The 25,611-nt window shown below is 67.4% G+C and overlaps 3 protein-coding genes across 6 annotated transcripts in view; 1 reads left to right on the top strand and 2 right to left on the bottom strand.

Annotated features, from left to right (window-relative positions):
* Positions 1-9,674, top strand: part of INPP5A (inositol polyphosphate-5-phosphatase A) — a 156,469-nt gene extending 146,795 nt beyond the window's left edge. Inside the window, exons 12-16 of one of the 4 annotated variants that reach the window (XM_062213976.1) lie at positions 1,647-1,720; positions 5,790-5,901; positions 8,131-8,199; positions 8,658-8,694; positions 9,243-9,674. In XM_062213976.1, coding sequence (XP_062069960.1) covers positions 1,647-1,720; positions 5,790-5,901; positions 8,131-8,199; positions 8,658-8,694; positions 9,243-9,343 — 393 coding nt within the window. In that variant the 3' untranslated portion in view covers positions 9,344-9,674. Of the gene's footprint in view, positions 1-1,646; positions 1,721-5,789; positions 5,902-6,137; positions 8,067-8,130; positions 8,200-8,657; positions 8,743-8,826 lie in introns of those variants that run through there. The other 3 variants (XM_062213977.1, XM_062213978.1, XM_062213975.1) reach the window with 3 other exon arrangements.
* Positions 9,675-10,445: 771 nt separating this feature from the next.
* Positions 10,446-11,485, bottom strand: NKX6-2 (NK6 homeobox 2). The gene is made up of 3 exons (XM_062214883.1): positions 11,080-11,485; positions 10,837-11,009; positions 10,446-10,703 (listed from the first exon to the last, which is right to left on the bottom strand). The coding sequence occupies exons 1-3, from the start codon at positions 11,483-11,485 to the stop codon at positions 10,446-10,448; spliced, it is 837 nt and encodes a 278-aa protein (XP_062070867.1).
* An 826-nt stretch (positions 11,486-12,311) lies between these two features.
* Positions 12,312-25,611, bottom strand: part of CFAP46 (cilia and flagella associated protein 46) — an 88,879-nt gene continuing 75,579 nt past the window's right edge. Inside the window, 7 exon segments of the mRNA XM_062215153.1 lie at positions 12,312-12,708; positions 13,640-14,006; positions 19,602-19,778; positions 20,204-20,312; positions 22,896-22,990; positions 24,136-24,362; positions 24,939-25,056. Coding sequence (XP_062071137.1) covers positions 12,312-12,708; positions 13,640-14,006; positions 19,602-19,778; positions 20,204-20,312; positions 22,896-22,990; positions 24,136-24,362; positions 24,939-25,056 — 1,490 coding nt within the window.

The following is a 25,611-nucleotide window of genomic DNA, read 5'->3' as shown; positions in this document are numbered from 1 at the left end:
AGTGGTCCCCATGGTCCATGTGCTATCTGTGCTACACAGTGGCCATGTGTGCAGCCCACGGCTTCCTCCGAGGCCCATGCCCAGCTCTCCTGCGGCCACTTCCTGGCTCAGCGGTGGCATGAGCCATCCGCCTGGAGGGCCAGGCCTGCAGACAGCAGAAACCGTGTAGTCTGGCTGCGGCCAGGCTGCCACTGGGGTCCACCTTCTGGACGCGAGGCTCGGGTAACATACGAGGGTCAAAGTGAAGGAGTAAGGAAGAAAATCTGACATGGGAGGTGAAATCCTGCTTGTGTTGAGGGCACTGGAGGAGTGCCCTCGCGGGCGGCCACTTGGTGTGTGGCACGGCCGTGAGGCTGCAGACTGGAGAGACTGAGAGCTATGGCCACGGCTGCATGGCCCAGGAGCCCAGGGCTCCGCGGACGCCTGCCCAGCCCCCAAGGACATCGAGCAGAAAATGGGTGATAGGAGAATTTTAAACTATTGAAAACATGGAAGGATGAGAGATGGAGACAGCACACCGTGAACAGAGCAGGCTGAAAGAGGACACGGGCCTGCACGTGCCCTCTGCCTTGCACACGGAGCCCACGGAGCCCACAGCCTGCCCTGCCTCGGCTCAGTACCCGAGAAACCAGTGGGGCCCACCTTGGCGTTAGAGGGGGCAGGTGTGCGTGCACTCACGAGCTGACACGTGAGCACGCTCGTCATGCTGACCCACGCACACGGGCGTGACTCTGCTCCCTCCTGCGCCTTAGAGGAGCTGACTCCAGATAACTGCAGAAGCTGCCGGCTGGGGGTGACCCCCCCCCTCTGGTGGAGTAAGAGCCACCGCTCGGCACAGGAGTGTGGGCCCGGGTGGCGCCCAGCGTGGTGGCACCAGAGCAGGGCAGGGTTCGCTGTCTGCTCCTCCCCCCAGCAGGAAGTGGATTCACACAGGCACATGCAGGACCCTGGGAGCCCAGGCCTCTGGGCTGCACCAGGAGGGGTCTCCCGTGCTTCGGGCCTCCCCCTCTGGCTGCCCGTGCTCTGTGGGAGTGTGAGGTTTGTACAGGAAGACGTGGCTGATGGTGTCACACCTTGCTGGCACCACAGAGGTGACCACTCTAGAGCAGGCCGTAGCTGGGACCTGGGCTGACCCCTCCCCCAAAGTGCTGAGCTGTTGGGCAGGAGCGTGGCTGGGCTCTGTGGACTCGGGGAGGCCCTGTGGGGTGAGGGGGCAGAAGGAACGGGTCCCTGAGGGTGCGTGTGGTGGCTGCTCAGAGGTGCCCTGGCTGTGATGCCCTCACAGGGCCATCCGTGTCCCCTCTGCACACAGAAGCGAACATGTCATGCCTCAGGTCTCCCAGACTGTGCGCACGCCGGGGCTGGGATTCCTGGTCCACTCGTGGCCTCCCCTGGGAGCGCAGGTGGTGCTGCGCCCCTCTTGCTGAGCGAGCCCCTCAGAGCGGCTGCCGAGCCTGGCGGGGCCTCTGCCTGTGTCTCCACAGCAGTGCGGGGCAGCTGCACCTGAGAGCTGGGTGGCCCCGTATCTCACTGGTGACCGAGCAGCTGTAGGCAAGGCACGTGTCACGGCAAGTGCCTGAGCCGTGCGTGTTCCCGGGACGTCACACACAGAGGTGACTGTGTTTTCTTCTCTCTCTTGTCTTCAGCTCTTGGAATTTGACAAAGAGTTGTCTGTCTTTAAGGACAGGCTGTGTGAACTGGATATCTCGTTCCCTCCCAGGTAAGCGGCGCTGTGCCTGCCCAAGGAGCCAGGTAATGTGCCGCTGCCCTCCCCGGTCTGTCCACGGGTGTGAGCCTCACAGTCGCCTGTCACTAACAAGCGGTTCTGCCGTCTTCTTTCTTTGGAGTCCCGGAGTTTCTCCGACCTGCAAGGTCGGTCATCTCTGCCGCCTGGGGAGGGAGGCAGCTGTGACGTGGGCCTGGCCACGTGGCTGGGCGGGCGGAGCCGGCGCCTGAGTGGCACAGAGGGGGCTGCTGCTGGGGCTGACGGATGGGTGTGGCGGGGGGGTGGGGCTCAGAGACGCCACGCCCACGTCCCAGAACTGGACGTGTTCTGTGGCAGCCGAGGGGGTTGCAGGTAGACTCAGCAAAGAACCCTGGAAAGCTAGTGCGCCTCGCGCCACCCAGGCAGCAGCTGGGCCCGGTAACCTGAGCCCTCGCTGGCTGGAGGCAGCGCTGTGGTGGAGGGAGGTGGACGCAAAGCAGGCCCTGGACCCCTGGCCGTTGCTGGCTCTGAGGGCACACATGACCACAAGCTGAGAGCGACCTTGGCTGACCCCCAGGGAGGAGGCAGGTCCTCAGCCCCACGTCCCTGAGACCTAATCTGCTGGCTTCCTGGGTGGCCCAGGTGCAGACCACCCCATGGCCCAGGTGGGGTGCCTTGGAGACCCTGAGCAGAGGAGTTGGCTGACCTGGCCTTGCCTGGACTCCCTGCTGACCAAGGCTGTCCCAGGTGGGGAGCCCGCAGTGCCCACCCTCCGGCCACTGCATGGCTGGCGCCTGCATCCCTTGTCAGACCGCGAGGCCCCTCCAGCAGTGGCACCTTTGCCGGCCATTGTCTTCTTGGCGGCTCTGTAGCCTGGATGGACTGTTTGTGGGCTGTGGCCAGGCCCTTCCTGTGGGCACTCAGGACAGAGGCTGAGGGTCAAGAGGGCACTCGGACCCGGGCGCCAGCCTGGGGCCTGTGCGCTGACCCAAGTCGCACCCACTTTGGTTTTGCTCAAGAATGACCCTGAGCTCTCCGAGGTGCATGTGGAGGAGGCCCCGGCCCTTTGCACCCCGGCCACGAACTCGGGGCATCTGTCAGGACTGCGCTTCCTCCCAGAACTTTCCAGAAGGCCTGGGACTCGGCCTGTTGGGGCGGGTCTTGCCTTGCTGGGCCCTCTGCCTTCCATGGAGGCTCCTGGCTGCCCATCCTCTTTGCTCATTGCCCATGGCCCGTGACAGACCGGGCCTCTGTCCCGCAGCCACACGGCTGGTCAGCACGGGCGTGGTTTGCATGTGTTTGCTTCTTATTCCTGAACTTGGCGGCTTGCTGCCGAGCTCGCTGTGCTGCACGCCCTGGGGTCTCCCGCGAGAGAAGCTGTCTGAGTGGCCTCCTTCCCTGGGAGCTCTCGCTTGCTGAGCTGTGTCTGTCCAGTTTCTGTGCACCCTTAGTAGTAAGCCCATTATATGTTCCATAAAAGTAACATTTTTATGAAAAAGTAGCACTTTTCAGTTTGCAAGAAGAGCTCACCATGTTCCCCCCATCCCCACCCTGGGACTTCCTGGAACCGGGGTGCAGGGTGGGGCGTGAGTGTGGCTGCACTGCTGGCCTCAGGTGACCAGGTGGAGCAGGGTTCGGGCGCCCAGGCGGAGCCCCTGTCTCTGGGGCTCTGGTACCGTCAGCGCATTCCCGAAGTCTTGAGCCTGAGTTTGGTCATGGGCCCCCAATCCCGCCACCAGGCCCATTCCTCCTGCCCCAAGAGTGCCACCTCTGTCCCCTCTGTCCACAGCTCCCTGTCCCGCTCCCCACCCCTTGGCCCGCAGGGCTTCCTCACTGCCCCTCCCCTGGGGCAGAGTCCTGCCTCAGGCCCCAGGGCTTCGGCAGGGACCCCGAGGCACTGCCCTAGTTCTGTCAGAACACAGCCAGCACCACGCAAGCGCAAAGGGCAAAGGGCAAAGGGCATCTCCGTGTGTTTCCAGGGCAGTTTTTGCCCCGAGTTCCTGAAAATGCCGCCTTCCCACGAGGCCCCAAGTGGTGAATCACCTGGGAAGTGATGGAGGCCAGGCCGGCCCCGCCACAGCAGGGAGGGTATCGGAGGTGGCGAGCCCACCCCACGCTCGGGGACGCTGCAGCAGAGGGGCTCAGCTGAGCAAACTGCAGAAGGTGGGGAGAAGGCAGGCGGAGTCACACCCTGGGGAGGGGCGAGACTTCCTGCCCCGCCCCTGCAGGTACATGGCGGGCACTGGGACCGCCCGCCCCGTGCAGGGCTGCTGCCGTTTGGGGGTTTCTGGTTTTAGCGTCTTCTTGTTCGAGGGGCTGCTCGGTTTCCTCCGTGAGTGGTGGGGAGGGACCGTGTCAGAGCCCTGCCCCCACTGCCCCTTGGAAGCAGCTGTGTTGCCCTCACAGCTGTCGGCAGCGGCTCAGGCCTCATGCCCCCTGAGAAGCTGGGCCGGGAAGGCCCTGCCGCTGCCGTGAACGTGGGCGGTGCTGCTGCGGCCGAGGAGGGCCAGGCGCTAGGCGGAGATGGGGCCCCCACCCTCTCTCTTCCGGGGCTTTCCCAGACCCACACACTGGGGCTTTATGCCTCCAGTGTCTCTCGGGCCTCCACGGCAGGGCCGGTTGCCTGGCCATGGTAAACAGGCGGCCTGTGGCAAGGCCAGCAAAGGGACCGCTGCCCACATCCTGCAGGGAGCCAAGGCGAGCACAGGTGGGCGATTGTTCCTTTATCACCACTTCCTTCAAAGATGACCATTCTCCCTCACCTGCCCGGCTGCCCCGCCTGCCCTGCCTGCTCCAGATAAGTCTCCCCTATTAGTCACCGCACCCAGGCGGCGTCCGGCAGCACCTCGTGCCTGCATGCGCAGGCGGGAGCAGGATGGCCGTCCGTGTCCGGGACCCGGGGGCGCCCACTAGCTGCAGCCCTGCCGTCCACTCTGGCCAGCACTCCCTTGGCACCAGGTTCTTGGCCCTGGTGAATCCCCAGGAGACTGGGTACAGCCTGCGAAGGAGGCAGCGCAGGAGCTACTGCGCCCGGCTCCTCTCTGAGCCAGTCCTTCGAGAGCTGTGGGTAGAGGGCTGTACCCATGCCTCCCACCCACTTCCAGCTTCTGCCAGCACTGGAGGGGACGTCGATGGGCTCAAGCTCTTTGGCGTGCGTGGGAGTGAACCTGTCGTCACAGACGCATGTCAGTCACCTTGAGCTCTGGCCCTGGCTGTGTCCTTACGGGGGTCCCAGAGGCCTCCCTGAGGGCAGGAGGGAGACCCAGGACAGTGGGGACTCAGGACAGAGGCTCAGGGTCAAGTGGGCACTCGGACGTGGGTGCCCTGGAGGGCCAAAGGCTGGGGCTGCAGGGAGTGCACACCTGCCAGGGGCCTGGAAAACCAGAACCACGCCCATTGTGCTGAGCAGCCCGAAGCCTCCCGAGGTGCCGGCTGCTGACTTCCGCGAGGAGGCGTGGCTGAGACACCGCACCGGGCGGGCGCTGAGCTTCTCCCAGTCAGGTCCTGCCACGGGGATTGCTTTGCTGCCTCCTCAGTGCGGGCCCAGTCGGAATGCCCATGGGGGAGGGGTTGCGGCTTAAACAGGACAGTGGGTGAGGGGCCTGAGGCTGTAGCCCCCCGATCCACGCTGCGTTGTGGTGCAGCAGCAGTGGACAGCAGCCCCCTCGCCTCTGGCTAGGCCGGTGTTGCAGAGGGAGCGGGCGGGTCTGAGGGCCGTCGGGGCCCCAGTTCCTGAGTCAGGGGCCGCAGTGGGTGACGGGGGTGCATGCTGTCCCAGACCCCCAGAGGGAGGTGAGCTGGGCGAAGGCTGAGGCCGCCCTGGAAAGCAGCAAGACAGGCCGGCCGCTGCCCTTGTATGGCCGCTGCCCCGGTGTGGACGCCCACTGCGCTTCAGACCATGCTCACGCGAACACCGGCCCACACCAGACAGAGGCAGCAGGACGCTGTGCGGGAACCCGGCGGGGCGGGAACACTTGCTTTCTCTTCTGGAAACTGCCGTGTTCTCTCCCTGGGTGGCCTTCCCTCCGGGACACGGGCACGGCTGGCACTGGGCAGCCCTGACCTTCTGCCTCCCTGTCCCCAGCTACCCGTATAGCGAGGACTGCGCCCAGGGCGAGCAGTACATGAACACCCGGTGCCCTGCGTGGTGTGACCGAATCCTCATGTCCCCCTCTGCCAGGGAGCTGGTGCTGAGGGTGAGTGAGGGCCGTGGGGACGCGCGGGGAGGAAGGCGAAGTGTGGGTCGGTGGATGGCCTGAGGCCCATCCCTGGTCCTGAGAGGAGCTCAACTCAGGTGCCGAGTCACCTCTGATGCCACAGACACACCAGCATCTGCCGAGTCACCTCTGGCGGACGCCAGGGTCTCAGTGGGCTCCAGACACAGGCCGGCGGCTGTCAGTGAGATGTGGTCTTGTCTGCGCTGAGGGTGCAGGTGGCAGTGTGGTGCAGTGGGCCAGCCTCCCGCGTGGGAGTGCCCATTCAAGTCCTGGCTGCTCTGCTTCGGATCCAGCTTCCTGCGCGTGACTGGGAAGCAGCAGCAGATGGGCCAAGTGCTTGGGCCCCTGCACCCACGTGGGAGACCGGGATGGAGTTCCAGGCTCCTGGCTTTGGCCTGGCCCAGCCCGAGCCATCGTGGTGTGAACCAGCAGATGGGAGACTCCTCTCCCTCCCCCTTCTCTGTCACTGTGTCTTTCAAATAAATAAATGAACGAATCTTGTAAGGATTTTAAAGGAGAGCTGAGGTTATAAGGCACACTGGACAGGTCTGTCATCTTAATTTGTAGCTGAGACACAGCTCCTGTCTGCTGGTTTACTCCAAGTGTCCACAGTCACCTGGGCTGGGCTGAAGCCTTGTGGGCATCAGGGACCCAAGTACTGGAGCCGTCGCCTGCTGCCCCCCCAGGGTCTGTACCAGCAGGGAGCTGGGCCTCGAGCCCCCGCCTTCTGCAGGGCGATGGGGGCACCCTAACCCCTCTGCTGACGCCCACCCCGGAGTGGTCGGAGCTCCTGCGTGGGCCTGGAGTTACAGGAGCCGATGTCGCCGCGGTTCACTTCACAGGATTTTCAGATCTGCATTTTAACAAAGGACCGGATTCAAAGCGACCAGCATCTGCCTCAGCTGTGTCAGCTCCCTCGGGAGTGATGGCAGAGGAGGAAGTGGACTCTCCATGCTTGGTGTCCAGAACCAGGGGTTTCTGACTGTGGCATGGGCTGATGGTCAGGAGGAGGCCAGGGTGGTGATCGGAACCCCTCTGTCCAGCCCAAGCCTGTGAGCCATCCTGCACGCCCGTCCACGTCCCCTGCCTTGGCACCAGCCCGGGTCCTGGCCCAGCCCTGCATGGTAGACCTGTCCCCAGGGCCCTGGAGCACAGGGGGCTCAGAGGATTCCAGCCAGCAAGGGCAGAGCCCCACAGGCTGCCTCGCCACTCCTGCTGGTCTCATCGACATGGTACTGTCCCTGGAGTGCCTGGGGCAGCCCGAGCCCCGCCCCCTGGCTGGGGGGACCTTGCCAGGCCGGCGGCTGAAGTCCACAGGTCTGCAGTGAGCTTGGGCAGGGTGGGGCCCCACCCCAGGCAGCCCCAGGAAAAGGCCACTGTGGGCTGTCACCATGATGGCCCTGCTGAATGAGGCTGGGCTCGGCCTGGGCTTGCTGGTCAGCTCTGTGGAGACCGCGGTGCTGAGACTGGGCAGGTGGCAAGCCGTGAGGGGCCAGAGGCATCAGCTGGCCGGCACCCGAGGTCACAGGACCCGCACCCCGCACTTGTTCCCCACAGCGGCCGCCCACGAGGAAGCCAGCCTTGGGGCCGAGGGCGTGGTCCTTCCATTCAGACACAGCACACACCTGGCTGCCCTGGAAGGAGGGCCCTGCCCTCACCTGGACTCTGGTGACCCCCCGCAGGCTGCTCGCCTGTATGGTGCCATCTGTCCCACCACCCTGGCACCTCAGGGCTCCCTCTGCTTCCTGGCTGCCCAGAGCCTTGTGACGGATGCTCGGTGCCTCTGCGGTTCTAAGATGATAGATGGGAAGACGGATTTTCTACCGCCTTGTAAATGACGGGGTGCCCAGAGACCCCCACTCCCACCCCGCACTCAAGACTAGAAGCCTCGGTGCCCTCCGCGCCAGGGGCTCCCCGCAGCAAGCCCTGTGCCCCTGAGCCCCAAGATAAAGGCCTCTGGGGCCCTGATCTAAAACGGGTGGGTGAGCCACCAGTTGCTGAAAGTGCTGAGGCCGGAGCCCCAGCAGGGGTGGGAGGAGGCCCTGGGGGAAGCAGGGACCCTCCCCTTCTCGTGGGCAGCTCTGAGCCCGGCAGGGTCCACAGGGCAGGCGGGGGAGACTGCGTCCCTGGGACCCCCCCACACCCCCCCACCCCCGCTCCTTGCGACCCAGCCCCCGACACTGGCCCCTCTCTGCTTGCTTTTCCCAGTCGGAGAGTGAGGACAAAGTGGTCACCTACGACCACATCGGGCCCAGCGTCTGCATGGGAGACCACAAGGTGAGGTAGCCAGAGCGGGCGGGGGCGGCCCGGGGCCGGGCTGGGGCTGCAGGCAGCGCGCATTGAACTAAATGCCATGAAATTCCAAACTCGGGCCGCTGGGCGGGAAGGCTGAAATGACAGTCCCCGCAGAGTGGATCTCATGGTTTTACTTTTGCACAAAAGCCTGCTCACAGCCAGCGGGGGGGGGGGGGGGGGGGTGATTCTCCAGCGCCTGGGTCGCGGGTGGGGGTGGGCGGCGCAGGCCCCGCCCCTGGCGGGGGCGTCCAAGGACCTTGCGCGGCTCAGCTTCTCCCGGGCTCGTCCCGCGCTTGGGAGTCCGTTGTCCCCGGGCCGTCGCGCACGTCACCGCCCAGCACGGCGGGGTTGAGGCCGGCGCCGCCCGGGGCCGCGCGGGGGGTGGGCGTGTGGGCGGGGCCGGGGCGGGGCCGCTGACCGCCCTCTCCTCCCCGCTGCAGCCCGTGTTCCTGGCCTTTCGCTTGGCGCCCGGGGCAGGTAAACCTCGCGCACGTGTGCACAGGTGTTGTGTGGTGCAGTGACGTGGTAAATATGGCTCCTTCCCTAGCGCTCGTTCCGCAGCTTTGCCCGGTGTGTGTGCGCCCGTGACCAGCTGCCCCTCCCCCACAGGCAGGAGAGGCCTCTGCGGCGCCAGGGTCCCGGGCCAGCGCTCGCTGTAGCAGACTCCGCACGCCACCTGCCCGCCGGCGGCCCCACACTTCGCTTCAGCCTCCGGACCGCTCCGGGAAAGCCTCACATACCTCACTGTCGTGTCTGTCCCTGTGACGTTAGGTAGAAATACTGGGTTTCCAAGCCGGCCACGGTCCTGTTGCCAAAACTAGCCGACGGCGGCGTCTGGCCTTCGGTCCCACGGTCTGCACCCGGCGCGGCCGTCGGAGGAGGGGCCTCGCTCGGCTCTGCCGCCGCGCTCCAGGCGTCCGAATCTCACCGCAGCTGCTTCCGGTTTTTATATATAAATATATATATATATACTTTTTAAAATAATTTATAAACCTTACCAAAACTTACGCTGAATCTATTTGCAGTACGAATGCACGCGCGTCCACGGCAGGCGGGCTCCGAGCCCGGGCGCGCGGCCCCAGCGCCGCCCCTGCCTTTGTTCTGTGCCACACCGAGGACTGAATGAGGAGTTCCCGTGGACTCTGTAAGCCACGTCGTCGTGTCTTTCGTTACCGTCTCATGGTGCCCGGTATTCTGCAGTAAACCGTGAGCCATGGGGGCCAGGGGCCCAGTCGGCCCTGGGGAGAGCGCCTTGTACCGATCCCACTAAAGAACACTACAGCGTCCAGACGCCCGTCTGCGTGGACAGCCACTGCCACGGCCAGCCGCGCGGTATCCGCCCGCATCTGTGTCCGCCGCTGCCAGCCGGGTCTGCGCGGTCCGCGGTCCGGGGGATGTCCGTTCCCGAGGCCTGGAGAAGCGACAGCTCAGTTCCTAAGCAATAAAATTGATCGTGGTGAAAACCTGCAGCCGGACCGCCTGCCTTTGTCCGCGTCCCCCGGGGCCCCTTTGAGATGCTAAGCGGCCCCCAGCCTGGGCGCGCCCCTTCCCCCTTCCCCGGCTCAGGGGATCCGGAAGGCCCGGGCGCGCGATTCCCGCCTCGGCAGGGCCTGGAGCCAGCGACGCGCCCGAGGTCCGGACCGGCAACCCCGAGGCTTTGCGCACCCGGCACGGTCTCTCCGTGGGGGCCGGGTCATCGCGCACCTGTCCTGCACGACCCGCACGCAGTCACACGTTCTGTCCGCGAGGAACCCACAAACGCGGCGGAGGCGCGGACGCGGGGTCGACCCACCCTTCGGGACCCCGCACGGGAGGGGTTCGGGGCGTGGGGTGCTGGGTTCGTACCTGCTACCGCCCGCTTCGGGCCGGGCGCGCCCTGCTCCGTCTCGGCGCTGTCGGCTCCGCCCCGCGCGCCCCCCGGGTTCGGGGTCCCGCCAGGCCTCCGCGATGCTGCGGGCTGTGGCCGCGGGGCCGGGGAGGCTGCCGCCCGGCCGACCTGCAGAGACCCCGCGCGGGGGATACTGGACCCGGGGCAGGGTATGTGCGGGCCGCCCGCGGGCGCCGGGTCCCGGGTCCGACTCGGAAGAAACACGCGGTGCAGCCTCGGGAGCCACGGCTCCGACGGGGGCGTGTTAAATAATTTATTGATCACACAAAGAGATTCCGCTCTGGCGCTCTCCGAGAACAGGAGCGGGCCGGCGCGGGGCCGGTCCGTGCGCGCGGCGCCCTCACACCGCGTCCGCCGCGCCGCCGCCGCCGCACGGGCTGACCAGCGCCAAGTTCGAGGCCTTGTGCTTCTTGAGCAACCGCGTGATCTTCTCGTCGTCCGAGTTGGGGTCCAGGGGCCGGTTGTACTCGTCGTCGTCCTCGGCGTCCGAGCCGCCCGCCTTCAGCTTCTCGGCGTCCGAGTCCTGCTGCTTCTTGGCCGAGGCCATCTCGGCCGCGTGCCGCTTGCGCCACTTGGTCCGGCGGTTCTGGAACCAGACCTGGGGGCGCCGGGGCCGGTCAGGCTGCGCCTGCGGGGCCCCCGGCCTCTGCCCGCCCCGGGCCGAGCGCCGCGCGCTCAGGCGGTTCGCAGGATGCGGGCGGCGGCGCCCGATCCCGCCGGGCCGCGCTCACCTTCACCTGGCTCTCGGTCATGCCCAGCGAGTAGGCGAGCCGCGCGCGCTCTGGGCCCGCCAGGTACTTGGTCTGCTCAAAGGTCTTCTCCAGGGCGAAGATCTGCTGTCCAGAGAAGGTCGGCCGCGAGTGCTTCTTCTTCCCGTCCTTGTCCAGGCCCGCACCGGCCGGGGCTGCGGAGGAGGCCGGTGAGCGCCCGGCGGCCCGCGCGCACCCCGCCCGCAGCCCCGCGCGGCCACTTACCGGGGCCGGCCAGGCGCGGGTCCCTCCAGGGCGAGCCGGGCACCACGCCGGGCCAGAAGATGGGCGGCCGCCCGGGCAGCTCGGCCAGCGGCTTGGGGTAGCCGCGCGCCACGGCGGCCGCGGGCCCGAAGTAAACGCTGGCCGACGATGCGAGCCCGCTCAGGCGGGGCAGGCCGCTCAGGAGCCCGCCACCCGCCGCGCCCACGGGCCGGCCCAGGATGTCGCTGATGCCGTGCGGGGTGCCGAGCGGCAGCTGCGCGCCCAGGCCGCCCAGCGCGGGCGCCTTGAAGCCGGCCGGACCCTGCAGCGCGTACGGGAACAGCGAGGTCTTCATCTCGGCCATGTTGTGCAGCGCGGCCAGGGGCGCGCTGCCCAGCACGAACGCGCCCGGGCGGTTAGCGTCCATGGGCGCCGCCGCCGCCGGCCCAGGCTCCCATCCGGGCCCCGCTCGCCGCCCGCCGCCCGCCGGCCCGGGAAGTTCGCGCGCGGCCCAGGCGGGCGCGGGGCGCGGGCGCCGACGGCCCCGGCGGACGGACGGCCCGACGGCCTTGCGGGCGGCGGCGGCGCGGGCCGGGAGCGGCGCGGGCTGGGGGCGGCGGTGCGCGGGCGGGCGGGCGGGCGGCTCCGGGCCGGGTCGGAGCGGCGCCGCGCGGGACGGGCGCGCTGATAACCGCGGGGCCCCAGCGCGGCGCGCGCGCTGATTGGCTGCGGGCGCCCGCGGCTCGGCCATTGGCCAGCGCCCCGCCGGCCGCGCGCCCCCGCCGGCCGCGCACTCCATGAAGGGCCCATTAGCGCGGCGGGCGCCTTCCGGGCCGTAAATCCGCCCCTGATTTATCTCCCCGGGGACGAAATAAATCCCGGCGGATGGGAGTTTAGTTAGGCAAAGGTTTTAATGGGGAATCGGGAAAAAATACGAGAACATATTTTACCGCCCGGAAGAATGCAGATTTGAGGCCACACCCGCGCTCGGCGCGCCCAGTCCGCCGAGCACCCCGGGCTGGCGGCCACGGGCGTGCGGGCGGCAGGTGCGGGCGCGTGGGGGGGAGGGCGCGAACGGCGGCAGGGGGCCGACGGGTGGACTGCGTGGGCAGCAGGCGAGGCCTGTGCAGGGGCCGAACGCACCGCCTCCTCCGCGGGCGCGTTCTGCTGGAAGGTCCAGGTCTCCCTTCCCGGGCCACCGGGGAGTAGCCGGTGCCCGGCCCGGGCCTCGCCCTCCGCCGTTCTCCCGCCGGTCACAGGTCGGCCTGCGGAGCGGGCGCGCGGCCCTGGTACCGTTCTGTGGATGGAGCCGCCGCATTCCTGGGTGGCTTCAAGTAATGGGACGACGCGGACCGGGCTGTCACTGACCCCGCTGCGCGCTGGAAGCCGTGGTCCGGCTGGGCGCAACCGAGGTCCGCGAACGGCCAGGGCCGGGGCAGTGTGCGCCGGCCGAGCTCCCGGGCCAGGGCGGAGGTCGCCGGCAACGACTTTTCTGCGTGGGCCCGGCCGTCCGGGACGTGGTGCGGCGCAAGAAAGCGGCTCGGGCGGCTCTGACCGGGGGCCCAGCCGCCGCTCCTGCCGAGCCCCCTTGGGTCCGTTTTCGTTTTGTGCTCCTGGCGGCCAGGGTTGACACCGAGTCTCTCCACCGGTCTGCACACGGAACAGCGCTGGGGTGCGGGCCGGGCGCGAGCGCGCGGCTCGTCCCTGCTTCAGATACGCACGGGCGCCAGGTGCAGGCGGCGGCCAGCGAGGCGGGCAGCGTCCCCGGATCGGGAAGGGGCGACCTCCACGCGCCGGGATTTCGTTGCTGCGGCTTCTTCCTCTGGTTGCCACTCGAGGGATCCGATTGGGCGCAGCTGCCCCGCCCGTGATCCGCCTGGGAGGCTTGGCACCCGTCCGCCCGTCCCAAGACCGGCCTCGGGCCCGACTGGCGCCCCACTGCCTTGAGGGGAACGCGGCTCCTGCGCGTTCCGCGGGCCCGGCCACGGGAGGGCACCACGCCCGCCGTCTCGGGCCGAGGCGGTCACCGGAGTTGCCAGCTCCGGGGCGGGACCGAGGGCGGCGGGGAGCCGCGAACTGTGCGCTCCCGGCCAGTATGGGTTGTTGGGAACGGCGCGGCGCCGCACCCAGGCAGGACCGCAGGGTCCCCGCCTGCGCTCGGTGCCCGGGCGCCTCTCGCTTCCCGCGGGGACCCAGGACTCAGGGACCTCGAGTCGCCGCCTTCCGCCTCTGGAATCTAGGTCTGCCTGCGCCCTTGGTCCTCGCCAGGCTTAGGCCAGAGCAGACCGAGTACGCGGCTCCCTAGCCTATCGGGGCCCGGAGTGGGTCGGGCGGACCTGGTCCTGCCTTCCTCTGCCACGGGCTACCCCGGGGCCCTTTCTTGCTGGTGCGCCCAGGACGCGCGGGCTCCCCCTCCGGCGCTTCGGCAGGGGTGACGGGCGTGGCGTCCCCTCGGCTACGCGCCGCCCCAGGCCCTCCCGGCCGACCCTTCCCCTAGCGGCCATGGGAAAGGCGGGGAGTCCTTAGCGCCAGTCGGGAGGGGGCGCCGCACGCAGGAGGTCCTCCAATGCCCCCTCCTGGCCTTGGGTGAACCTGGCCTTGGGTGAGCCGTTCTTCGTTCTTCGGGGAAGTCTTGGCGGGGGCGCAGAGCGGGCGGACGGCGCGACCCTCACCCATTCCACAGCGTGTGAGGGGCTGTCGGGGCGGCCCGGCCTCCGCACGCTCCCGCCCACCTCGAGTGGATCCCAGCGGCAAGGAACCCAGGAGCGCCCGCGGGGCCCGGAGCGTGGGGGAGCAGCTGTCCAAGCCGCGGGGTGCGGCCAGGCAGGGTAGGGAGCCGTGGGCGCTGGGGTTCTGTGCTGGAAGGGCGCGAGGCCTCCTCAGCGAGAGGAATCCGGGCACCACTGCGGGCCGCTGGGGGTTCCCAGTGTCCCCTTTGGGGCCGCCTCCTGCGGGGCTCGGAGCAGACGGGTGTGGTCAGAGCAGGAATCCAAAGTCGGCGGGAGTCTGCCTGCGGCCTGGAAACTGCGGAGGAGACCCGCGGGGTGCCCATTATCTGAGGGAAGTGCCAGGAGCCACGACCCTCCTCGCCTCAGGGGCCTGGCAGACACTGCCCCAGCCTGTCCCAGGGCACAGGACCTGGCCTGTCCCGCCTTCTGTCCTGGCCACCGCTTCCCAGTCGCTCCGTCTGGGGTGGCCCCTGCCTGGCCCTCGCCAGTGTGGTGGGCCCGCGTTTCTGGACCAGTGAGGAGAGCAAAAGGCTGATCCTGGACCAGGCGTGCGGAGGGCTGGGGACAGGGACCCCTGCTGGCCCCTACCCCAGGGGGCGGGCACTGCCCAGAGGCCTCCCAGCTGGGCCTGGGCTGCGAAGGGAGCAGGCCCTGGCATCCCCACTCCTGTCCCGGTCACAAGCGGGCCCCCCAAGCCCAGGCTGGCAATGCTGAGCCCAAGCCAGGCTGGGGTGCTGCTGGGGAGGGGCCTGCCCCGGGGGAATCGAGGAGGACACGCCCCCCAGGGTGTCCGCCCCTCCCAGAGAACACTCCGTGTGGGGGTGGGACGGCCAGGATCTGGCCCCCGGCTGAGGTCAGCCCCGCCCATAGATCTGGTCCCGCCCACACTCCCGGGGCTGTCAGAAGAGAAAGGCGCCTTGTGGTGAGGACTGACCGGGTTTGTGGCAGCAGAGAGCAACCACTGGTGCAGGCGCCATAGTGTGAGGTGTGGGTGCAGTGGTGTGGGGTGTGGGTACAGTGGTGTGGGGTGTGGGTACAGTGGTGTGTGGTGTGGGGTGTGGGTACAGTGGTGTGGAGTGTGGGTGCTGTGATGTGAGGTGTGGGTGCCGTGGTGTGGAGTGTGGGTGCTGTGATGTGGCTGTGGGTGCCGTGGTGTGGGGTGTGGGTGCCGTGGTGTGGGTTTGGGTGCCATGCTGTGGGTGTGGGTGCTGTGATGTGAGTGCGGGTACAGTGGTGTGGGTGCAGGTACAGTGGTGTGGGTGTGGGTGCCGTGGTGTGGGTGTGGGTGCCGTGGTGTGGGGTGTGGGTGCCATGGTGTGGGTGTGGGTGCAGTGGTGTGGGGTGCGGGTACAGTGGTGTGGATGTGGGTGCTGTGGTGTGGGTGTGGGTGCTGTGATGTGGGTGTGGATACAGTGGTGTGGGTGCCGTGATGTGAGGTGTGGGTGCCGTGGTGTGGGTGCTGTGGTGTGGGGTGTGGGTGCAGTGGTGTGGGTGTGGGTGCAGTGGTGTGGGTGTGGGTGCTGTGGTGTGAGGTGTGGGTGCTGTGATGTGGGGTGTGGGTGCAGTGGTGTGGGTGTGGGTGCTGTGATGTGGGGTGTGGGTGCAGTGGTGTGGGTGTGGGTGCTGTGATGTGGGGTGTGGGTGCAGTGGTGTGGGTGTGGGTGCAGTGGTGTGGGTGTGGGTGCTGTGATGTGGGTGTGGGTACAGTGGTGTGGGTGCCGTGATGTGAGGTGTGGGTGCTGTGGTGTGGGTGTGGGTGCTGTGGTGTGGGTGTGGGTGCGGGTGCCGTGATGTGGATGTGGGTGGGGGTACAGTGGTGTGGGTGGGGGTACAGTGGTGTGGGTGCCGTGATGTGGGTGTGGGTGCTGTGGTGTGGGGTGTGGGTGCCGTGATGTGAGGTGTGGGTGCCGTGGTGTGGGGTGTGGGTGCTGTGGTGTGGGTGCGGGTACAGTGATGTGAGGTGTGGGTGCCGTGATGTGGGTGAGGGTACAGTGGTGTAAGGTGTGGGTGCCGTGATGTGAGGTGTGGGTGCCGTGGTGTGGGGTGTGGGTGCCGTGGTGTGAGGTGTGGGTGCCGTGATGTGAGGTGTGGGTGCTGTGGTGTGGGGTGTGGGTGCCGTGATGTGAGGTGTGGGTGCTGTGGTGTGGGGTGTGGGTGCCGTGATGTGAGGTGTGGGTGCCGTGATGTGAGGTGTGGGTGCCGTGGTGTGGGTGTGGGTGCTGTGATGTGAGGTGTGGGTGCTGTGGTGTGGGTGCGGGTACAGTGATGTGGGTGTGGGTGCTGTGGTGTGAGTGCAGGTGCCGTGGTGTGGGGTGCAGTGTTTTCCTGCCGGAGCCTGGGCCGTGTGGCCTAGAGGTGCCGGCCCCTGACTGACAGGCGAGCATCCCCAGGGGGGCGTTTTTGCCCCTGGTCTGCAGTCCCCACCCTGTCACCACAGCCCGGGTCTCTCAGGTGGTGCCGCCCGGTGCTCATCCGCCCTCAGGACGCCTCCTCCGCTCTCCATGCCCAGCTCGCCCGGCACCCCCACCTGCGCCCCCGTCATGGGCGCCCACCTGAGGCCCGGGGCATTGGGGCCTGGTCTCCAGCCCCTCCTTCCCCTGTCCCCGCTCAGGGCTCCCAGGGCCCCCTGCACTGCTCTGGCCCTGCCCAGCTCACCCACACCACACCCAGACGCTCAGGGACCTGCCAGGCCCTCCTGCTCTTCACGTGATGGCCACAGGCTCCAAGGGGGCGTCCCCTTCCTTCTCCCCGGTGCAAGGCAGGCAGCAGCCCCCCAGGGGCCCTGTTGGGCAGGGGTGAGTCTGTGGGATGGGATGGGTGACTTACGGCCTGGAGGAGGCCGTGGTGATGGGTGACTGACAGCCTGCAGCCCCTGGCGCCGCCAGCCGCCCTCTGCTGGCCTCCGGCCTTTTTCCTGGGCTGTTGGTGCTCAGCTTCCTGCTGGGGCTGCCGCCCCCAGAACACCCTGAACTGAGCACGGCTGTCTGTCGGCCTGTTGAGCTGGTAGTGGGGGTGGGTGGGGCAGGAGGCAGGAGCTGCGGCCCCACCTCGGACACACCGTCCCCGGCCCCAGGGAGGGACGGAGCTGGAGCCTTACGTAAAGCACGCATTGAGGCCCCTGCTGGTGCAGGAGTTGGGTCAAGGCTGCTGCTCCAGGGCTGGGGCAGGACCGGCGTAGCCAGGTGGGCCTCCCAGGGGCTCCTGGCCGCAGGCTGGGCCCTGGCCCCTCAGTGTGGGCCTTTCTGGTGAGGGTCAGGCTGGTGCCATGGGCGTGCAGGCCCAAGACGCCCCTGCCTGGCAGCCCCAGCACCAGCCTCCCTCTGGGGCAGTCCCAGTCCTGTCTGGTGGAGGGCAGAAGCAGGTGGGGTGGGGGGCGTGCAGGTGCCTCCTGGTGGTCAGACACCCAACCCTCCAGTAGGGTGGTGGACTGCTGCTTCCAAGGTGGGTGGGCTGGGCAGCCACTTCCAGAACACAGGGAGGTTGGGCGAGGGGTGGAGCTTAGCATCTCTGTCTCCTTTTCCCTGTGAGTCTGCCATTCAAATACATTTTTTAAAAAGTCCATTTTGTTGATGGCTTTTATAAGATTTTTATTTATTTGAGAGGCAGAATTAGACATGGAGAGAGATAGAGAGAGAGGTCTTCCATCTGCTGGTTCACTCCTCAAATGGCTGCAAGGGCCAGAGCTGGGCTGATGTGAGGCCAGGAGCTTCTTCCTGGTCTCCCACGTGGGTGCAAGGGCCCAAGCACTTGGACCATCTCCCACTGCTTTCCTGGGCCATAGCAGGGGGCTGGATCGGAAGTAGAGCGGCTGGGGCTCGAACCAGCGCCCCCATGCCATGCCCACTGCACCACAACCCAGCATCGACCTGTGCTCTTGTTACTTCGTAAGTGTAAAACATGCTCACGTAACTCAGTAACCGTAAGCTTTGATTTTTTTCCCAACACAAACATTAAGGCTTCAGATTAATCCTTGTACCCAGGAGTTATTCGGAAGTCTGTTTCTACAAATGCTGCTCCAACTCCTGCACTCCCCGTGCCCCATGAAATGGGGTGCACCTGGCGGGGGGGGCTGGGGGAGAGAGGCAGGCCCTGGGAGGTGTGTGAGGGGGCTAGGGGTGCCTCTGCTGGGCACAGCACCTGTGAGTCCCCATGGGGACGCTGGGGGTAGGGTGCAGTCCGCAGTGCGGTCCAGGCTGGGCACCACGCCGTAGGAGCCCACCTGGACAGGGGCAGCATTTAAAACCGAGAGCTGAGATGACCCCAGGGTTTGCGACTGAGCTGCAGGATGGACAGAGGGGGCCTTGGGGACAGAACCTCTCTGAGCCTGTCCCTGCCAGCTCCAGGCAGGGGGAGAGGGCACCCTGGGTGGCCCACACGCAGGGGAGACATCTCAGGCTCTTGGCACCAAGAGCCCCAGCAAGGTGGCGCCGCCAGTGAGTCCCAGAGTGCGGCTGGGCGGTGCTTGGCCAGGGGGGGCGAGGGTGTTGGAGGGCAGTGGCGGCCTGGGGTCTCTGTCAGGCCAGGGGCATGCGAGGCAGACTCTCGGGGGCTAGAAATGGGCTGATCTGGGCTGGCTGAAGGCAGCGGATGCAGGACTTGGACTGGGAGCCAACGGCCAGGCCGTGTGGACAGGGACCCCCGTTTCTGCAGCCCCTTCCAGGCCCCCAAAGGACAGGGAAGCCCCGCACTCTTGTGTGCCCCCACCCGGGAACCTCTGGCGGGTCACGTGACTGGTCTTGGCCTGGGAGCAGCTAAGGACTGGAGGTGGGTGTGCCCGGCCTCTTGGGAGCCCCCAGTGGGCCCCCTGACCAGCCCTGAGGGTGTCCCACCATGGAAGAGGCGGGCTCAGCCGGTGCCCCACGAACCCCACATTGCAGAGCTGGGACCCCATTAGTGTGGGGGTCCTGTGCAGCAGCAGTGACCTGAGGCAGAGACAAGGGACCCAGCACACAGCCGGCTGCCCAGCAAGGGCACTGCGGGGCACAGGGGGGGCTGGCTGGTTTGGGCCCAGCAGCTTGGCCCGTGGCCTGGGCTCCTCCTGCTTCCCAAGGGCCTTGAACTTGCCACTGTCCCCCTCCCAGGTCCACACGGGCTGTGGCCAGGTCCCTGTGCCTGTGCTGAGAGGAGGACGAGAGAGGCCGCCCAGAGCGGGTGGCGCCCCACCCCAGTGCCAGGGAACTCACCCAGAACGGGCGCGCCCCCAGCGCAGCAGAGGACAGAGCGCCCCGCGCCGGATCTCTGCCGTAACCCGGGAGGACAGCAGCCTCCGTGCCAAGATCCGCGGCGTGTCCCGACCTCCGGGTGGTGTCCTTGCTCCCGGGATACCCCTCCGCCCCGGGCTGCCTCTGGTTCTGCCCGGAGTCCGGCTCAAGGCCACACCCAGGGGCAGGGGCAGGGGCTCCCCTCCCCCCAGCCCCTTCTCTCAGCGCCCGGGGACCTGGGGGCGCCGCGGGGCTGCGGCTCAGCGGCCGCCGCCTTGGAGCGCGACGGGAACCGAACCGATGCTGCTGCAGAAATTTAAATGTTTTAAAAGGACATTTGAAAGGCGGAGCGGCAGAGGGGGGGAGGGCTTCCTCGCGCGGCCCCACCCCGCACGCCCAGCCTCCCACGGGGGGCAGGAGCCCTGCGCCCGGCCGGTCCCCGCGACTTCCCCGGCCCCTGCAGGGGGCTGGGTGGGTGCGGAGCCCCAGGGCCCACGCGCGAACTTCGCACAAGGCAGTGCGGGGGAGACGGCAGGCTGGGTCCGATTCTGAACGAGGGCTCTTCCAGGAAGCTCCGGTTTGCACCCGCGCGTTCCTCCACGAGGCCCCGCACCCGCGCGGTCCGGAGTCACTCGTGTCCCGGCGCCCGCAGCCCGCGTGAGGGGAGCTCGAGCGCGGCCCCGCGTCCTGGCCTGAGCGTCCGTGACCTGCATGGGCGCCGAGGGCATCTCGGTCACCGCGTCCCGCGGGCAGCGTGCGGGGGCTGCCCCGCGGACGGGCGGGGGCGCCTCTGGCGGCGGGGGCGGGGGCGGGGGGGGGGCCTGCGTTCCTCGCCGTCGGGGGCAGGGACGGAGCGGGACGCCCTCCATCCCAGGCAGGCTCCCCGAGAGGCGGCTTCCACGCACAGCCTCGCGTGCGCCGTCGGTCACGCAGCCGCCCCCACGCCCCGTGCCGTGGCCGCCTGGCGCGGCCTCCCTTAGGACCGAGCTGCTGCGAGCCGCGCGGCGGACTACGCCGGCCACGGCTCGGGCTGCGGCCCCGCGGCTCTGCCCTCCTTGCCCGCGTGTTTGAGGCAGCGGCGTCCCGTGGGCCGCGGCCGGGCGCGAAGCTGCTGCCCCCGCCCTGAGCCGCGACCTAGGGGAGAACGAACCCCACGCGCGTCGGGGACCCTGGGCGCCCCGCTCTACAGCCCCAGCCCCGGGGTGTCCGCCTCACTGTGCAAGATGGCGCCGAGCTCCGGAACCCGAGTCCGCGCCAGCCTGCGGACCCCTCTGGCCACGCTGCTAGGGGAGCCGGGAGCTGGGCCCAGGCGTTGGGGTGCCCGCTGAATGGGGAGGCTCAGCCCCAGGAGAGCCCGGCGCTGATGCCCCTCAGCCCTGTCCATCAGCAGGGGCTTGGCCGGGGATGGGGGAGTGGGGGGTGTTGTTCCAGCTGCCGGCCAGGCTGGGGCCCGGCTTCCCACGCTGCCCAGTGTGGGCCTCTTCCCCCCAGGGGGCCTCATTTGGGGGTGGCTGAGGGGGGTCATCCAGGGTCGGGGCTCCCCAGAAAGAGGCCATTGACGGCCTCCGGGGAGCGTGGCTTCTGCCGGCCCGGGGCTGCAACCCCCACCCCTACACCTGGGCTGCAGCTCCTCTGGGGGCCAGTCCCAGGCCCAAGAGAATCGTGGGGGCAGGGTGTTCTCCGGGCTCAGGGCAGAGGCTCAGCAAGGTCCCCAGGCCCCGCGTCACCCCCAGCCCAGGCCGGCTCGGGAGGGGTTGGAATCGGTTCGCGGGACAGCCCCGCTCTGTCGTGGCCGTGAACCGGCTGCCCAGCTCGGTCCAGCCATCCGTCCCTCCTCTTCAATTGTGATAAAAATGTCAAACAATTAGATTGCTTTGGCCAGCGGCGGGCAGGGCCCGTCCCTGGAATCACCCTGACAGAGGGCCGGCTCCTGCTGCCATAAATCCCCCTCCCCAGGCGGCGTGGGCGGCGTGGCTGGTGGCTGGGGTCAGCCTCCGGGACCAGTGGGCCGGGCTGCACACAGGAAGCTGCCGTCCCGAGGCCCGGCCGGGAGCCTGGGTTCTGTGGGTGGGGGCAGGCAGTCCCTGGGGACAGGGCAGTGTCCAGGCTGAGCCGTGGGTCCTGGGGCTCCCCCAGGCCCAGGCTGTGGCCCTCCTTCCCTGAACTCAGCGCCCCTCCTTCCGGGGAGTCACCGCGGCCCTTTTATCTGAGGGGTGAAGACGCGTTGAGAATTGATTTCTCTGTTGAAAATGGGATAATTAACCTGGCTGTTTCTCTCTTCATCATCGTCGGACGCCGGGAGGAGCAGTAATTGGATGGCGGCGTCCTTTGCCGAAGTTCCCGGTTATATTTCAGAGAGATGGGATAATGATGCCGTTTAATCATTTTTACAAGATATAAAATTACTGGCTCCTCCAGGAAGATCATTAGGGAAAACAATTGTTCATAGCCATTGAAAATAGGATTTTAATGATTTAACACAGAAATTAAACTATTAGAGACCGGTGTTGGATGAGGCAACTTAATAGAAATTTATATACAAGAGTCTGAGTGTTTCAGCTTTATTAACCGTCTGATTCCTTCTTCATCCCAGCCCACCTGGGAGGTCACGGCAGCCCGGGGTCACCGGGGAGGCCCCGCAGGAGCTCGGCCCCCTGTCCACTTCACAGGGGTGCCTCAGGAGTCCCAGGTCTGGCCCAGGCAGCCCGGCTCCCGGCCTGGGGCCCCCACTCACTCTCAGGTCCTCCTCCCTCCCTGGCGTCATGGGTCTCCCTCTGTGCCCAGGGCCCCTCCCCCACCATGGGCTGGGCTGTGTCAGAGCCCAGCCTGGTGCCTGCCAGTGGCTTGGTTCAGGGTAAAGGATGCTTTGTAAAATTTATTTTCATGTCTTTAAATCTGAAAGAGAGATCTTCCATCTGCTGGTTCCCTCCCCCAAATGCCCGAAACAGCCGGGCAGGGTCAGCGCCCAGCCAGGGCCCAGGAGCTCAGGGGGCCGGCAGTGGGGGCCAGGGCCGTCCTTGAGCCATTGCTGGGGCCCCAAGCTGTGCACCTGCGGGAAGCCGGACTACAGCGGAGCCAGGACTGGACCCCAGGGACCCCAGGGGGCTTAGCCGCTGCTCCCAACGTCGCCGGCCCTTAAGGCGGCTTCCTGTGGGGACTTCGGTCCGAAATCTGAATGAGGCCTGGTCACCATGGTACAGAGAAGACGGGTCAGGCATGGGCTGCAGTGGGGACACGGCTGAGAGGCAGAAGGGCGTCCCCGCCGTTCCCACCGAACCCCATCCCCCACCCCCGTCCCTGAAACGCTGCCATCCCCCGTCCCATCCCCAAAACCCCGCCGTCCCCTGCTGTCCCTGCCCCCCCGCACCCCTACCATCCCACACCCCTGCTGTGGCCTCGCCACTCAGGCCGAGAGGAAGTGTTTTTTCGGTCCACTTTTCTGGCATTTTCCAAATTTTCTAGAATAAAATGCAGTTAAAAATGTATTCTCCAAAGCAAAACACACAAAAAGCCACTTTTGAGACCAGAGAAGCAAAACAAAAGGGGACTGGTCCAGCGGGCGTGGACGCTGACGTGGACACACGTGGACGCTGCTCCCCAGGGCGCTCAAGGAGCCGGCTGGCCACCAGCCCCGGGCACAGGGGCCCTAAGTGGCCTGCCCAAGGCGGCTTTCCCCACTCCCCGGGGAGTCGCGGCCACACGGGCACCTTTTCCTGGGGGGCTGTGCCCACCCCGAGGGCGCCGCCTCCGGTGACTGCCGATAAATCCCCACGGTCTCCCTGTGCGGTTCTCAGGTTACATAAATCCCACCTGTGCCGTCTCCACGCCTGAATATATTACCGAACGCCACTTCTGCTCGGGAGCTAATTGATAAGGTGATTTGTTATGCTGCCAGGACATAACTCACCCTGGGCGCCGCGGTGGGAGGCGGCCGCCCCGTGAAATATCGGCGCACGCTTTTATTCTCGAGCTGGGTGGGCGCCAGCACCTCCGAGAAGCGCCCTGACGGGGATTTATCCCTGGTCGTTAGCTTTCTTTGCAGCGGAACAAGTGTGTGTGTGTATATGAAAAAGGGGAAATCAAACAAAGCCACCACGGCCAACCGTTCACCAACCGGCGTGACGTGGGAAATTCCAGAAAAGACCGTGGGCGCGCGATTGCCCCTCTGCCCGGCACCCACTGGCCATTTGGGGTCCCCCAGAGTGTCGGCAGTGCCGGTGTTCAGGTGACTTCACCGTCACAGCCCCCAGGCCAGGGTGGGGCGGAGGAGGACCCAGCGCGCGCAGCCTGAGGCCGGGGTGCACCTGTCGCCTGTGGAGGCTCCTCTGGGGGTGCTGGGAGAAGGGGGGCGAGGGTCTCCAGAGCACGGCTTCCCCTGCCCTGGCTTCCGGGCCTGCGGGAAGCAGCAGTCCAGGGCCCACTGGACTCGGGATGGTGTCATGTGTCAGGCTGTCCTCACGCGCGTGTCCCCCGGGCAGTCCTGTCACTGCTAGGAGCAGCACAGAGCCTCCACGAGGCTCCCCCTGCTGTCCCGCCCGGCCCCACCCCTGCCGGCCCTCCTCCGCCCGTCCTGAGAACTCGCAGGAACGGAACTGAGCTCTGTGACCCGTGGACGCTGGCCTTGCTGCTCAGCAAGGCCCCTTGAGGTCCACCCTGGGTGGAGGCAGTAATCCACCTGGGGCCAGCGTTGTGCAGCCGGTGAAGCCACCAGGTGCAGAGCCGGCATCCTTGGTCTCGGCTGCTCCACGACCAGTCCAGCTCCCCGCTGGTGTGCCTGGCAAGGCGGCAGAGGGTGGCCAAGAGCTTGGGCCCACGTGGGAGACCCAGATGGAGCTCCTGGCTTTGGCTTGGCCCAACCCTGCCTCTTACGGCCATTTGGGGAGGGAACCAGTGGCTCTTGTCTCGCCCTCTCTCTGTCCCTCTGTTGCTCAAGTTAATGTCATCCTTTGTGTTTGTGGCTGTTACGTGGAGCCACCACGCGTGTGCAGCTGTCCTGCTGTTCTCTGCATCTTGCCGTGAACGCGCGTGCTCGTGTTCGAGTGTGATGGCTGGGCTGTACAGGAGCTGTGTGTTGGTTTCCTGAGAAACCGCCACTCTCTTGACCCCTGCGCCACCCTCAGCCACACGGGCCCGGCTCACGTCCTGACCCAGGGAGCCGTGGCACTCGTCACTCTGCACGGGGCCAGTGCCCGGCGGCGAGGCCCAGCAGGGGCTCCGAGGACACTTCCTGCAGGCAGCACTGCCCCCTGACTTCTGCCGGCGAATACCAGGGTCGCGCTGCACACGGAGGGGCTGAGGCTGCTCGTGGGGTCCATGGCCAGGCCGCTGCTGACCACGCCCGACCCCTGCCGTCAGAACGTTTGGAGGACGCACCCTGGGTTGGGGAAGGACGGTCTGTCACCCCAACACTCATGCGGGTGTAGAACCCTGAGGTCTGATGTCGGTGGGGGTGGGTGAGGGGCGGGGCCTGGTCTGCAGGCCGCACCCAGGGGCGATCACTGCAGCAGAGGGGTGTCCACGTGGCCCTGCGGCAAGAGCAGCCCGACCAGACCTCCCCTGGGAGCTGCTCCTCCCAGGGAAGTGCCTCTCAGAGCCTGACAAGGAGAAGCCCTCGGCCCTCGCTGACTGCCCCGCACACCCGGTCCGTCTCCCGTCTTCCTGGTTCTGGAAAGTTCCATGGAGGGGCCTGTGCGTGTGCTGGCAGGTCTCCCCCTCGAGGCCCCGTCCTCGGGGCTGAGGCGCTGGACAGTGGGGTGTGCCCCGGGCCGGCCGCAGGAGCCACACACAGGCTTGCTCGTGCTGTTTACTGAGACGCCAGGGGCACACGGGCAGGGGAGGGGCCGCTGAGGAACAGAGGCCTCTGGGCGAGGGTCCTGACGAGGCTGTGTCCAGGGCTGGCTGGGGGGGCTCCCAGGAGGGGGCTGCTGGAGGCGCGGTCAGGCCCGGTCACCAGATGACCTGGTGCGGCAGCCCGTACAGGACCAGGTTGAGGGTGGCGGGGAGCAGCCTGGAGCTGTGCTGCTTCGGCCAGAACATCAGCTTGTCCCTGGATGTGCGCGGGGCCTCGTCTGTGGGGGAGGGCGGGGCTGAGGTCGTCAGCTCCAACCCAGGGCCACCCGAGGTCCCCAGTGGGCTGGAGCCACAGGTTCATCTGCACATCCAGGTGTAGGTGCGGCTGCGGAGAACTCTTGGCGGGGGGGTGGGGGGTGGAGGCTGGGAGGCTGCCGGGCCCACGGCAGAGGTGGCAGCGCCAGGCAACCCCATGGGCCCCATGTCTAGAGCCAGCCTCCTCCTGCCCCGGCCTCCTCCTGCCCTGGCCTCCACCTGCCCCGGCCCCCTCCTGCCCCCAGTCTCCTCCTGCTGCCCCCGGCCTCCTCCTGCCCCGGCCTCCTCTGCCCCCGGCCTCCTCCTGCCCCAGCCTCCTCTGCCCCCGGCCTCCACCTGCCCCAGCCCCCTCCTGCCCCCAGTCTCCTCCTCCTGCCCCAGCCTCCTCTGCCCCCAGCCTCCTCTGCCCCCGGCCTCCACCTGCCCCAGCCTCCTCCTGCCCTGGCTTCCTCCCCCCCCCCCCCCGCCCCGCTTCCTGTCCCAGCCTCTTCCTGCCCTGGCCTCGGCCTGCCCTGGCC

This window comes from Lepus europaeus, chromosome 17 (genome assembly GCF_033115175.1).
Source record: "Lepus europaeus isolate LE1 chromosome 17, mLepTim1.pri, whole genome shotgun sequence".
NCBI lineage: Eukaryota > Metazoa > Chordata > Mammalia > Lagomorpha > Leporidae > Lepus > Lepus europaeus.
This window is presented reverse-complemented; position numbering and strand designations above follow the sequence as displayed.